The 12,826-nt window shown below is 42.7% G+C and overlaps 2 protein-coding genes across 2 annotated transcripts; one reads left to right on the forward strand and one right to left on the reverse strand.

Annotated features, from left to right (window-relative positions):
* Positions 1-5,493: 5,493 nt before the first annotated feature.
* On the reverse strand, positions 5,494-10,018 carry KVR01_007634 (uncharacterized protein). Its single transcript, XM_044791258.1, has 2 exons — positions 6,210-10,018; positions 5,494-6,131 (listed from the first exon to the last, which is right to left on the reverse strand). Exons 1-2 carry the CDS (start codon positions 9,212-9,214, stop codon positions 5,831-5,833), a joined length of 3,306 nt encoding a protein of 1,101 aa, XP_044643887.1. The 5' UTR covers positions 9,215-10,018; the 3' UTR covers positions 5,494-5,830.
* A 1,522-nt stretch (positions 10,019-11,540) lies between these two features.
* On the forward strand, positions 11,541-12,606 carry KVR01_007183 (uncharacterized protein; the record flags this gene model as incomplete). Its single annotated transcript, XM_044794503.1, has 4 exons — positions 11,541-11,606; positions 11,670-11,881; positions 11,981-12,248; positions 12,325-12,606. The coding sequence occupies 4 exons, from the start codon at positions 11,541-11,543 to the stop codon at positions 12,604-12,606; spliced, it is 828 nt and encodes a 275-aa protein (XP_044643436.1).
* Positions 12,607-12,826: the final 220 nt, after the last annotated feature.

The following is a 12,826-nucleotide window of genomic DNA, read 5'->3' on the forward strand; positions in this document are numbered from 1 at the left end:
AAAGTTTAATTTAGAATTTCATTTTAATATAACTTTATAAATAGTTAATTTTAATTTATTTAAATAAACTATTAAATAAATAGTTTATTAAGTTTTTATATTATTTTAATAGTTTTAAAAGTTATTTTTTAATATTTTTACTCTTTAATATAAATATTTTTAATTTAAATTTTATTAAAATATTATTATTTAACTTTATTATAAATACTATTTTTATTTTAATTATAAATATAGCTTATTATAGTAAATTTATTAAAATTTAATAATTACTAGAATTTCTTTTATTTAATTATATTTATATAATATATATTAAACGTATTAATAATAATAATTAAAATAATATAGAAAGTAATATAAATTTAGTATTTATATAAAGGTTATTTTATTAGTTTACTTTAAGTTATATATTTTTATTTCCTTTATATTTTTTTAAATCCTTTTATTAAGTTTTTCTAGACTTTTAATTTTAAGAAAATCCTTTTTTAATTTTAGTATTTTATTATTATTTAAAAGTATATTTTTTTATTTACTTTATTAGTTATTTAATATTTATAATAAAAGCTTATTAGTAAAACCTTTTAATTACTATTAAATACTTAATATTTATTAAAGATTATATTTTATATATTAACTATTTTTAATAAAAGAAATTTATATCTAATAAATATTTAATAATTAATATCCTATAAAATAGTTAATTTAAATTTATAATTTTAAATATTAATATTTTTTAAGTTAAGTATTTATAGTTATTATATAGGCTTTATAGTTAAATACTTTTAAGTAAATCTAATTAAATCTTAAATTTAGTTTTAAAATTCCTTATCTTTTAATAATAATAAAGAAGAATTAATAATATAATATTTATTAATTTAAATTATAAAATAGTATTTAATTATTAAAATAAATAGTTATTTATTTAATTTTTAATTAAAAGGAAGTTAAGAGTTTTAAATTTATTTATAAAGTCTATATTTTCTATTTAATTATACCTTTTAAATACTTTACTTTACTATTTTATATTTATATATTAAATATAAAAGGCTTAATTTTAATATATTTTAATTTAAAATAGTTTTTAATATTTTATTTTTAATTAAATATTTTATTATTATATTTAATAATTTTAATTTTTATATTATATTAAAATTTTATTATTTTAAAAAAGATTTAAATATTTTAAATATTATTTTATTATTTTAATTTATTATATAATAGTTTTATATATATCTAAAACTCTATATATAAATAATAATTATAATTATAATTATAAATTTTTAACTTATAGTTATAAAATTTAATATTATTTTTTATTTTTATTTAAAATCTCTTTTAATAAATAATAAACTTACTTTATAATTTTAATTAAAGTATATATTTTATATTTAACTATTATTAGTTTATAAATTTATACCCTTTAAGAAGTATTTATTAAATATTTTAATACTTTAAATTTAAAGTATTTAAATTATTTATATTATAAAAGGCTTTATTTATTAATAGTTTTTTAATAAATATTATATATTTCTTTTAAATATTAAATATAGTCTTTAGTTTATAACTTAAATATTTAATAATATATTATTTATAAATATTTATAAGTTTATAAAGGATTATTTTATTTTATTTTTAATATAGTTAAATTTACTTTATTATTTTAAAAATATCTTTTAAAGTTATTTTAAAGATATTAATATAATTAAAATCTTTAAGTATAAAGTAATATTTTTATTTATAAAATAAATTTTTAATATAAATTAATATTATATTATATATTATAATAAAAGTTATTAATTATTTATTTATAAATAATTATTATATATAATTAATTTTAAATTAAATAGTTTTTATAATTATTTATAATTAATATTATATTTATTAAGTTTAATATAATTAAGTATTTTAAAGGGTATTTTTATATTTATAATAAAAGCTTTTTATTTTTATATTAATTATATAGTACTTTAAAAGTTATTTTTAATCTCTTTAATTAATTTTTTTAAAAGTTATAATATTTTTAATTTAAATTTTAATCTTAAGTTTTTATAGTTTAAATCTTTATTTATAAGTTTATATTATTTTTAAAGACTTTATATACCTTTTTTAATAATTTTATTTTTTAAAACTTTTAAAAGCTTTTTAAAGAAGATATAATAATAATTTATAAAAATATAATTTTAATATATACTTTATATAAATTAATAAGTTTTTATTTTAAATTAATTATATTTTTAACTTATATAGAATTTATATAGTTTATTAATTTATAAAGGTATAGTTTTTAGTATATATTTTATATAAATTAGTAGGTTCTTTTATTTTAAATTAACTATATTTTTAACTTATATAGGATTTATATAATTTATTTATACTTTATTAATTAGAATTCCTTTTTAATAATATAAATACTTTTTATTATTATAATCTTTTAAGTTATTATAAGTAATTATTTATACTTTTTTATAGTTTTTATAGATTTATTTTATATATTTAAAGTATATAATTCCTTTTAAAGAAGGTTTTAAGATTATAATATATAAGGTTTTTATTTATAATTTTTACTCTTATATTTACTTAAATATAGTTATTTATATTAATAATATTCTTTATAGAGTTTATAATAGATTATAAATTTAAGTAATAGATTATTTTATCTCTATAATCTTTTATTAAATAGTTTTTATTATAATAGTTTTTATTAATTTATTTAAAATATAATATTCTTTAAACTTTATAATAGTTTAAAAATAGTTTTATATATATTTTTATTTTTAATATATTATTTAATTATAATTATTTATATTTTTATTATAAGTTTTTATATGAATTTTAAAAGTTTTTAAAATATAATATATTAACTTATATATTAGATTAATAATTTATATTATTTATTTTTAAAGTTTTTAAATTATAGTTTACTTTTTTATATTTTAATTTAAGTTATTTATACCTTTATAAGTTTAAATTATAGAGTTTAAAGTTAGTATTAATAAAGTTAAATATCTACTATTAGTTTTATTATTTTTTAAATAATTTTAACTTTTTAATATTATTATTAAATCTATTAATAGTTTAGGAAATAATACCTCTTATAATTATAATAATCTTTATATATTTTTATAATTAAAGATTAAGTTTTATAGCTTTAAAAGGAGGTTTATTTAATAATTAATATAGTTTTTAAGTTTATAAGTTTTAATTTAAAGGAGGAATTTATAATTTTAATTATTTTATTCTTTTATTTTTATAAATATTATATTTTAAGTTTTTTTATTAATTTTATTTATTATATTAATTAGTTTAAAATAATAAAACTTTTAATTATTAGATTTAATATTATATTATAAGTAATTTAATAATAAAATTATAATTCTTAATAATATTATATTATTTATTCTATTTTATAAACTTTTTATATTATAAAGGTTAATTTTATTATATTAAAGAGTAAATATTTTAAATATTTATTATAGTAATTTATAAATCTATTATAAACTTATAGTAAACTATTATTTAATAGTAAATTTATTATAAATTAGTTATTTATTATACTTTTATAGTAAACCTTAGTCTCTATATCTGATAATATTAGCTAGCTAAAAGAGAGTCCCTTCCTTTCTCTTCCTATTAGGTCTCCTTAAGTTAAATACTTCTATTAGCTCTACTTCTAAAGGGTCTACTTCTAAAGGGTCTACTTTTAAAGGGTCTACTTCTAAGTTTTTAGGTCGGTTTAACTAACTAGTTTGATAGTGGAAGGTAGAGGACTTAGTGTTAAAGGAAGGAAGGGAGGAAGGGGGGAAGGGGGGAAGGGAGGAAGGGAGGAAGGGAGGAAGGGAGGAAGGGAGGAAGGGAGGAAGGGAGGTACCTCTCCCTAATATAGGGGGTACCTACCCTTTCTTTCTAATAACCCTCTTCTCTTTATAACTCTATTTCTTCTTTATAAGTTTATTATTATTAAAAAGTTACTAAAAAGCTATTTAATCTCTTAAAAATTCAGGTATTTTTTAAAAAAAATATTATTTAAAGTGAATTTTATAAAGAGGTAGTCTACTATTTAGTAGTTAATTATTATAAACCTCTAGAGTACTTACTAATATATAGTATAGAGGCTACCATCTTCGTGCTCTAATATGTAGATCTTCTCGGCAACTTTTTTCATGTTAGCGACGAATTTCTTGAAACCCCAAAAGCGATACTATATTGGGTTGTCCTTGGGATTGATGAAAGCAAATGAAGGAACTTCGAGCCAGGAGTTCGGGATCATCTCCCACTGCCTCGACAATCCTTCACACCCCCCAATCGTCGGCCTTGGACGATCCTTCTGATCCCCAAAGACGTCTCTTTTGAAGTGTTCGTGATACACTTCACTGAAGTTGCCATCGACCAGATTATCACGATGTTTCCTGCCCTTACTGAGACCGTATTCTATGTAAATTCTGACGCTGCTATGCCGACGGCTGGGGAACGCGCTCTTCGTGCCCTCAGTGTTGTCGTTGGGGTTAGGCTGAGGCTGGGTAGTCACTCGCTCTGCGATGGCAGGATTTTCGAGCTCTTGGACCAGTTTTAAGCGTCCGCTACCCCCATCAAGGTCCATGTCGAGTATCTTGACGAAAGACCGCGACACAAAAGACAGCAACACCGCTCCGTCTGATGTCGCACGGTCTGCGTTCTCGCCGTCTGCGTTCTCGCCGCCCGAGTTCTCGCCGTCCGAGTAGCCCGGGGCAAGGAAGCCTCCATCGTCGTGACGGAAAGCAAGAGAAAATGCGTAGCGCAAAAAGACTCATAGTTATGGGGTACGGGAAACCACGTTTGGACTGTTCGAGGGTGCTGCGCGAAGCTACCACGGGACTAGCAATGAATACTAGATGGAGATGTAGAAATGGGGATCCAACGAGATGGATCTGAGGCCCCGGGATGGGCTATATCACCTCGGTGATCGCTGTGTCGCGCTGCAAGATATCGAAGCGGGGTCATCACGAGAGTTAAAGCATCCCATGTGAAAGGGTGGCTGGCTGCCTTTATTTTCATCGCGAGTGAGTCGCCGACGTGGCACTACCTACATGTGTAGAGTACATAGTAGGTGTAAGTCTCTGTCCGGAGATTGGTGGGCACCACAGTTGTTCTTGCTTTTGTGAGACATCTTTTGCTATCTTGCAACCATGTACATGCGTGCATCCGTACAAGGTGGGCCCACGAACGCACCTCCGCGACACAATCAACTCGTGTGGGGCTGCACGCAGCCGTTGGTCAGTACCCTAGGGTAAGCAAGGTGCAGAAACATAAAGGATGTTTCTGCCTCATAATACGGCTGCTGTCGAAGGGGCGGATGGGTAATGGGTAGGCCCCGTTGGCGAGCAGACACCTAAGTACTCAGGCTTGCAATGAAAAAAAAAACCTCCATTGAGCATCATCACCAACCAACCCAGACTCACCCCCGACCACCCCACACTCGCCCAGTCACGATTTTGCGCACATGTAATTCAGCACAAGAAGCGAGGACGACAGATTCTCATTTATGGTGTAGTTAGTTAGTTAGTTAGTTAGTTATACTCCATGTAGTGTTGATTCTAGGTACTGTACACCATGCTGTTATGCTGGTGCATGCATGCAGTGCTCTCCGCCCCCGACCCGAGCAACAAAGGGCATGTATGGGTATGTATGAAAGTAGGTACCGCCACCTCTCCACAATATGCAATGCAATCAATGCCTTTTTTTCCCCGGCTACTGATACGCCCAAACTCCATCCCATGCTCGCTCACCACAACAACAAAGCTCACAACGTGAAAACAACTAGCTCCTGCAATCGGGTTACAACACCAGGGGATCACCCTCACCGGGGCCGTGGGAACGGGTGCGCCTCCGTGTTCAGCACCCAGTCGTCGAGGCTGATGAGGTCGGGCGCCGAATACAGGAGGTAGTAGTACTTGAGCGTCTCGGCCAGCCAGAAGCTCTCCATCGAGTCGATGGGCGAGGTCGTGCCGTCCTTGTTGTTCACCCCATCCACGGCTGTGTGGGCGACACGGCTCCGGGTGTGTTTGGCCACCGCTTTCCACATCTTCCACCCCTTCTCCTGCCAGATGGGGTCGCCTGTGATGCGGTACATGTACCAAACAGACTCGATCGCCTCAGGCCTGATGGGAAAATAAGACTGTCAGTGGGACTGGTCGTAGAGAAATGGCCATGGTTCTCTTGGGGGCTTGCAAACTTACCTTAATATGTACCTCTTGTCGCCAATACGCGTGAAACCCGGCGGGAGCTGCTCATTAACGATGAGGTGCTGCACGTATTCTTCATGTGTGTCAGGCCTGACTGGTCGCGGTGGCAGGCTTATGGCAGCCTGCTCGATGGGCACCTGACCCACTGTCCCGCCGAAGGCCCCTGAAGATGATGAAGACGAAGACGAGGAAGCATGGCCTATGGTTGCGTCGTAGCGGTCGAGTTCCGCCTCGAGCTTCTTCATCTTGTCTCTGATGGCCTGCTGGTCCAGCGTTGCTGGATCCACGGCCGGAGTGGGTGGCACGTCCTCAGACGGGTCCGGCGTTGGCAGAAGAGATGCTTCTCCGTCAACATCACGCTTGTTGACCGCAGGGCGAGGGGCGACGACGTCGTCATCCCGCCTTGGAGAGCCATCGGCGTTGTTTGAAGGGATGCTGCTGCCTTTGCGTCTCGGATAGCCATCTTCGTCGCTGGCCGGCTTCTCGCTTGCCGGCTTCTCGCTTGCTGGCTTCACGCTGGCTGGTGTGTCGCTGACTGGATTCCCGCTTGCTGGCTTCCTCTCATCGCCACGGCTTGCTCCGCCATACCCAGCTGGTACTGCCCCCTCCTGAGCAACGCCCGCTTTGGACCCAGCCTCGCCAGGGTAAGGGTAAGGAGTCTGGCGGGCCTTTTCCTCCGCTGCTTGGAGTCTAATGGCTTCGTTGCGGATAAACTGCTGTTTATCAGCCTCCCAGAGTTTCAGGCGCTCCTCGTAATTCTCCATTTGCTGGAGCCTCCATTCGGGATTAGGGTCCAAGTACTGGTCAGCCCACAAGGTCTCGTTCCATTCACATTTCTCAGCGTCGCTGCAAGGAACAACAAGAGAGTACTCGGGCATAATCCCGGTCGGCATCGCGGAGTATGCCCAGACACATCCATCTGTGAGGCGCTTGGCGACTTCCAAATCCTCGGGTAAATCAAAGATCTTTGCACCCAGGCCGAACATGCCGCCGAGGAAACAGGTAAGATGTGTGACCTCATATTCGTAATTCATCCTTTCTGAAAGTGGCCTGTCGACGCCGCTAGCAACCCTGACCTTGGCGGAGAACAGGACGTCCGGGTCGTCCGGGGCCATGGGCCGGAAAAGCAACCACTTCTTGACTGCCGCCACCGTCTTTTCGTGCAAGGTGCGGTACTTGGGCTCGAGGCCACCCAGGAGAAGATACTGCTTTGGGAAATATTCGTAGGCGGAATCCTGTGATCCTCCCATAGAGAACGTCTCCATTCCGGGGGCTGCGGTCAAATTCGAAGCCACACAGTCCCAATCAGCAGGTAGCCCATTCGCTGCAAGGGGCTCGGACCCCTCAATGCTTTGGAAACGAGAACTGGAAGCAGCCCTGTATGGAGTGCCAATGTCTGGTACCTGAGCTTGGTTCCTAGGAGGGACCCCGCTCTCTGGGGTGTATCCGTAATCGCCAACTTGACGCTTCTCAACGGCCTTGAAGGCACCAACGTCCGGGCTTCCCTCGGCGCTTGGCTTGACCTGGAACTCTACGCTGGGCCTCCCCTGGGTCGACACGTCGAGCGCGCCTGTGTTTCCAGCCGCAGGTGGCACGTATCCCTGGGGATCCTCGAGCTCCGCAGTCTGAGCCTGCAGCTGAGCTTGGAGGCTGGCCTCTCTGAGGGCTGATGTGGCCGATGCGTTGCACCCAGACGCGTCGACATTCTCCGGGAAGATTCCTGGAATCGATGGGGCCGTCTCATCGTCTCGGTTTTGCCACTCTTCCAGGGCATCTGTAATACGGGCAATAGCGTCGTAGTACTTGTCCTTCCCAGTCAGCTGTGCCAGCCTCGTGAACTCCATGGACAACGTGCCGAGCTCCGCTATGCCGGCGCGTGTGCTGGCGCGTTTTGGCTGAGAGGCGAAGGCGGGCTTCCACTTGTAGTACAGCACGGGCATCCTGTTTGGCGTGTCGAAGATGCCCATCAAGACCTCGGCAAGCTCAACGGCCTTCTTGAGCAAGAGTGGATAGTCGCCCTTGTGGCCACCGCTCACGTCGTATGCAGCCAGAAGGCCGCCCAAGTATCGGATTGTGGTCTCGAAAACCGGGATCTCGTTACGATGCGGAGTTGTGGTAAAGTCGATATCCTTGAGGCCCTTGTAGGCCGAGTCAAATTCGTCCTTCAGGCCCATGATCCAGAGGGTGTCCATGGCGTCAACAAGAGTGGCCGCCCAGCCGCAGAAGGGGTCCTTGAAGGAATTTTGAACAGGAACGAGCTCGTCGTGGCCAAAAGCGTACTTCTCGTAGCCGTCCCATGCGTGCTTCATCTCGGCCTTGACCTCGGCCAAGCGGTCTTCCCGCTTGGCCTTGGCTTCGGGGCTCTCAGAACCGAAGTTGTGCTGGACCCTGGGTACGGACTTTGGCTTGCCGGTGGGCAGAGGGATGATGGAATCTTCGGGGACAGGGAACCGCTCCGGTTGTTTCTCCCAGTAGATGGTGGTCGAGGTGGGAGTTGCCAGGGGGCTGTCTTGGTACCTACCCGGCGGGTCTTGGATGTGCAATGGCTCGTCGACCGCGTGTGGGTAGGCGTCGGCAACGTTGCCAGGTCGTGGGTCGGGAATGAGAGGAATAGGCGGCTCGGTGGGGGCGGGCGCATCCTCTGGCGGGCGCCTCTCGTCGTCGAGGGGCGCGAGGGGATCGGCCAGGGTGGGAGCAGGTGGCAAGGCAAAGCCATCTTTCACCTCGGTGGTGCTCTTGAGCTCGGGTATCTTGACCTTGTCCTCCTCAGCATCCTGAGCATAAGTGTCGACGAAGGCTGGATGGGGTTTTCCAGCAAGTGGCTTCTGTGCCTCGTCCCGCTCGGCGGCCTGCGGCTGGGGGTTAGGTTTGACGGCAGGTTGCTGCTGATAGTCGAAGTTATTGCTGTCCCAGGCCGAGTTGACAGAGACCCGGTAGAGCAGGAAGACAAAGACAAAGGCGCACGCGACAAAGACGCGGTACCTCCTAAGACGGAGCATCTTGACAGGGGCTGGCTATGGTGACCAGGGCAAGTGGGGGAGGCCGTTTGAGGGCGCTCAGAGGTGTCGCGACAGGTGTCGCGCAAGCTTGAGATCAAAATATACAGATTGACATATCAGGAGGGAGTGTGGCTGGAGCAGAGGCGTGTCCAGAGTTGATGCGCAGGGAGCTGTGTGAAGGTTGCGCTGGGGGGTGTGGTTTATTCGAGAGGGAGGGGTTGGAAGAGGCCGACGATCATGTTGATGGCGCCAGGAAAAACAACAACAATGTGCTGATGGCGAGTCGCAAGCTTGGAAGTCACGGGTGGGATGTTGTCGTCGGTCTAGGAGAGGGGAGGAAGGGACTCGGGGGACTTGAGGAGAAGGAGAGGCCGAGGCATGTCGAATGCGATAGGAGCAGTCGCGAGACAAGGGAGCAGCAGCAAAGCATGATGAGATGGACGGATGGGCGGCGGCCACGGTGCTAAGGCTGGCTGGCTAATGGCTGGCATTGGGTTGATTGGGTGGATGGATGGATTCGGGTCGAGGATGGAGCCAAGACAACGACGCCTGCACCTGCATGGTCCCGGCACTGTATCAATGTATCTAGACCGGCGGGACCAGCCAGACAGAGACAGAGCCCGGGGTGGATGGGCTCCGTGCTGGTCTTGGCACCGTCTCACAAGGGGAAAGAGCTGGGGTGGACGCACTCTGGACGCACTCTGGACACACCTGGCTTGGACGAGACCAAGCATTGACTAGCAGTCTGGGAGGCACGCGACCTTGTGAGCCGGGAGCGACTAGTGGACTGCTTGCGACGACTGCATGTTTGCGTGCATACACATGGGCATATATGAGGAAGGTACAGACAGACTGTGGAAGCACGAACCGTTTTGTTTGTCGCGGTCTAGCCCGTTCTGGACCACGGCCACACCCCGAAATGGCAAGTCGAAACAGCAGATGCAAACAACCAGGAAGGAGCACACGGACATTTTTTGTTTTTCGACATCGGACCCTGATGAGCGACAGGAGAAGCTGCGGCCCTCCACTGTTTAAGCTTGTAATTTGGCTCAACGCGCAGGGTCAATCAATCCTCATTCGGGCATTCGCACCATATCGTCAATTACGCAGCATGATAATCCGAACAAGAAGAATATTGCATTTTGGAGTGTGACTGATTGATTGATGACCACCCTCGGATGCCACCTTCCGTCTTTTCTCTGCCGACCTCGACCTCGACCTCGACTCGACTCGACCTGACTTCCACCTCAACCTCGGCTATTTCGCCAAACTCAAACACGTCCTCATTCCAATTGCTCTGCTCTCCACGTTCAGCACCGAATCGTCTCGTATTTGCAGACACTGACGCCCGGACCGTCACCGAACCATAAACACACCATGGTGCACAGTACACAGTCCTGACAGTACGATATCCCCATGCTTGGCAAATTGTCACAGGGCCAGAGAGTCGACGAGACTAACTGTTACCGAGCAGCCCGTCAGCCCGCTGCCCGTTCAGCCCGTTCCACTCGCACCCGCACCCACAACCCACAACCCACAACCCTGCCCGCCGCCCCCGTGGGCTCCACAGCATTTTATTTTAGTTTAGGGGTCCATCTCTGACCCCTCCCGCCCTCCTTTTCACCCATCACTGATCACCTCCTGCCGCCAGCCCGCCCGGTCGGCGGCTCATCTCCGGCTGTGATATATCATTGATTATTTTTACCGGCGACCCCACCTGCACACACACAACAACCACACACTCACGGCGCGTAAGGTGGTGGTGGCTTTCGGCGGCGGCGGCGGCAGCGGCAGTCGGCTGACTTCGTCTTGATTTAGTGTACTGAGTGGTAGCATCCTGAGAGACCGTGACGTGCACTTCGGATCCGCCAGCCCCGGGCACAGCGTCAGCTGCCGCTGCGGCAGACAAGGTCCCGGCCGGGTGTGCATATTCCGCATTTATGAAAACCGGGAAACGGGACGGGGGGGGTTGTGCATGCATGCGCCGCCGCGTGATCGGGCCTTGCATTAACCTCCGTTATTAGCCCGCTAGAGAGAATGCTTGTCGCCGGGTCCGACTTACACGTACTCGGTAGGCATTGATGCTTCACCTCTAGCATCAAGTACCGCTGTTTGCGTGTAATCCTTCGTGCCTTGGACCCGGGAATGATAGACTACGCACAAACTAGAAGGACTAACAGGACTAACAGGAATCCCACCAGGCAGCCGATCGACAGTGCGCCATGTCACAATACGCCCTTTGCTGGATAGCCTCTTCTGGTCTCGACATATACCGTGACACCCACCCAGCCGTTTGGCCAGGTATCTGGGCATCAATTGCAAAAATATGGCTACCAAGGGAACCATCCTCGTCACCGGCGACAACGGCAGTCTGGGCAGTGCCCTGGTCGTGGTGTCACCACGCCGGACAGATATCAGTCAGCAATGCCTGGTGTTGAGACTTGCACTCTAACAGAGACGGGTCTCCACTGGCGAGATCCCGCCCATCCGTGCCCTCATTCTGAATGCCGCCTTCCAGGACTTTGGCAACCAGTCGTGGACCGACGATGGCTTCGACACCGTCTTTGCCTCCAACTATCTCGGCCACTGGCTTCTGACGCTCCTGTTGCTGGGGAGCATGGACATGGAGTCCGGCCGGATAGTCGTACTTGGGAGTCAGAGCCATGAGTAAGTGCAGCATGACCCATCGCTTTACTCCTGGGAAAGTAGAAGCCCCCTGGGCGTGTCATGGCTTCATCATACTTACACACGGTCCCCCTCCCCCAGCACCAAAGACACCCGAAACGAAGTCACCCACGCCTTCGACGACCCAAAATACAAGACCGTCCTCCCCGATAGCGACGACGACGCCGCCGCCGCCGAGGGCTTCAACGCCATCGCCAGGGGCCAGTGGAGCCCCGCGGCCGAGGACGCCACCTTCGCCGGCGGGTACCGCCGGTACGGGGCCTCAAAGCTGTTCCTGCTGATGATGCAGCACGAGCTGCAGGCGCGGCTGCTCAGGTCGGACAGCACCAGCCGCATCTGCGTCCTCGGCGTCGACCCGGGCGGGCGCCATGCCGACGGGGCTCGTGCGCCTCGCCCCCTTCTACATCCGCGTGCTGCTCTACCAGATCATCTTCCCCATCATCCTGTTCTTCAGCCCGGGCGGCGACACGGTCCGGTCCCCCGCGCGCTCGGCGGGCGACGTGCTCGAGGCCGCGCTTGGGTACCCTGCCGTGGGCGGCCGGGGGGAGGCGGACGGCCTGCCCCGGGACCTGTACCTTGACGGGCGGAGGCCGTGTGGGACCTCGGAGGAGGCGAGGGATGCCGGGAAGAGGGCTCTGGTCTGGAGGGAGAGCGTCCGGCTGGCTGGGCTGCGGGAGGGGGAGACTGTGCTTGGGGATTGGCGGTAGCAGGTGGGTTGGCCGGCGTGTGGGGTTGATGTGGCGGGATCTGGGTTTTGATGATGCTTCCTGAGGTCTGCCATGGAGACTTGCGAAATGTCTTGCTTTGCAGTTATGGAGAACGGTGGTATTAATTAAAGTAGTTTTATTTCTAATCCCTATATACATACAGCATATATATTACCTTTATATAATAGTATATATTTAAGATCTAGTATTTAAAAAAGAT

Source organism: Diaporthe batatas, assembly GCF_019321695.1.
Source record: "Diaporthe batatas strain CRI 302-4 chromosome Unknown Contig00008, whole genome shotgun sequence".
Lineage (NCBI taxonomy): Eukaryota > Fungi > Ascomycota > Sordariomycetes > Diaporthales > Diaporthaceae > Diaporthe > Diaporthe batatas.

Coding starts and splice junctions, on each gene's coding strand:
- KVR01_007634 (XM_044791258.1), bottom strand. CDS start 9,214: ATGCTCCGTCTTAGGAGGTACCGCGTCTTTGTCGCGTGCGCCTTTGTC. Junction 6,132..6,209: donor GACAAGAGGTACATATTAAG/GTAAGTTTGCAA, acceptor TTTTCCCATCAG/GCCTGAGGCGATCGAGTCTG.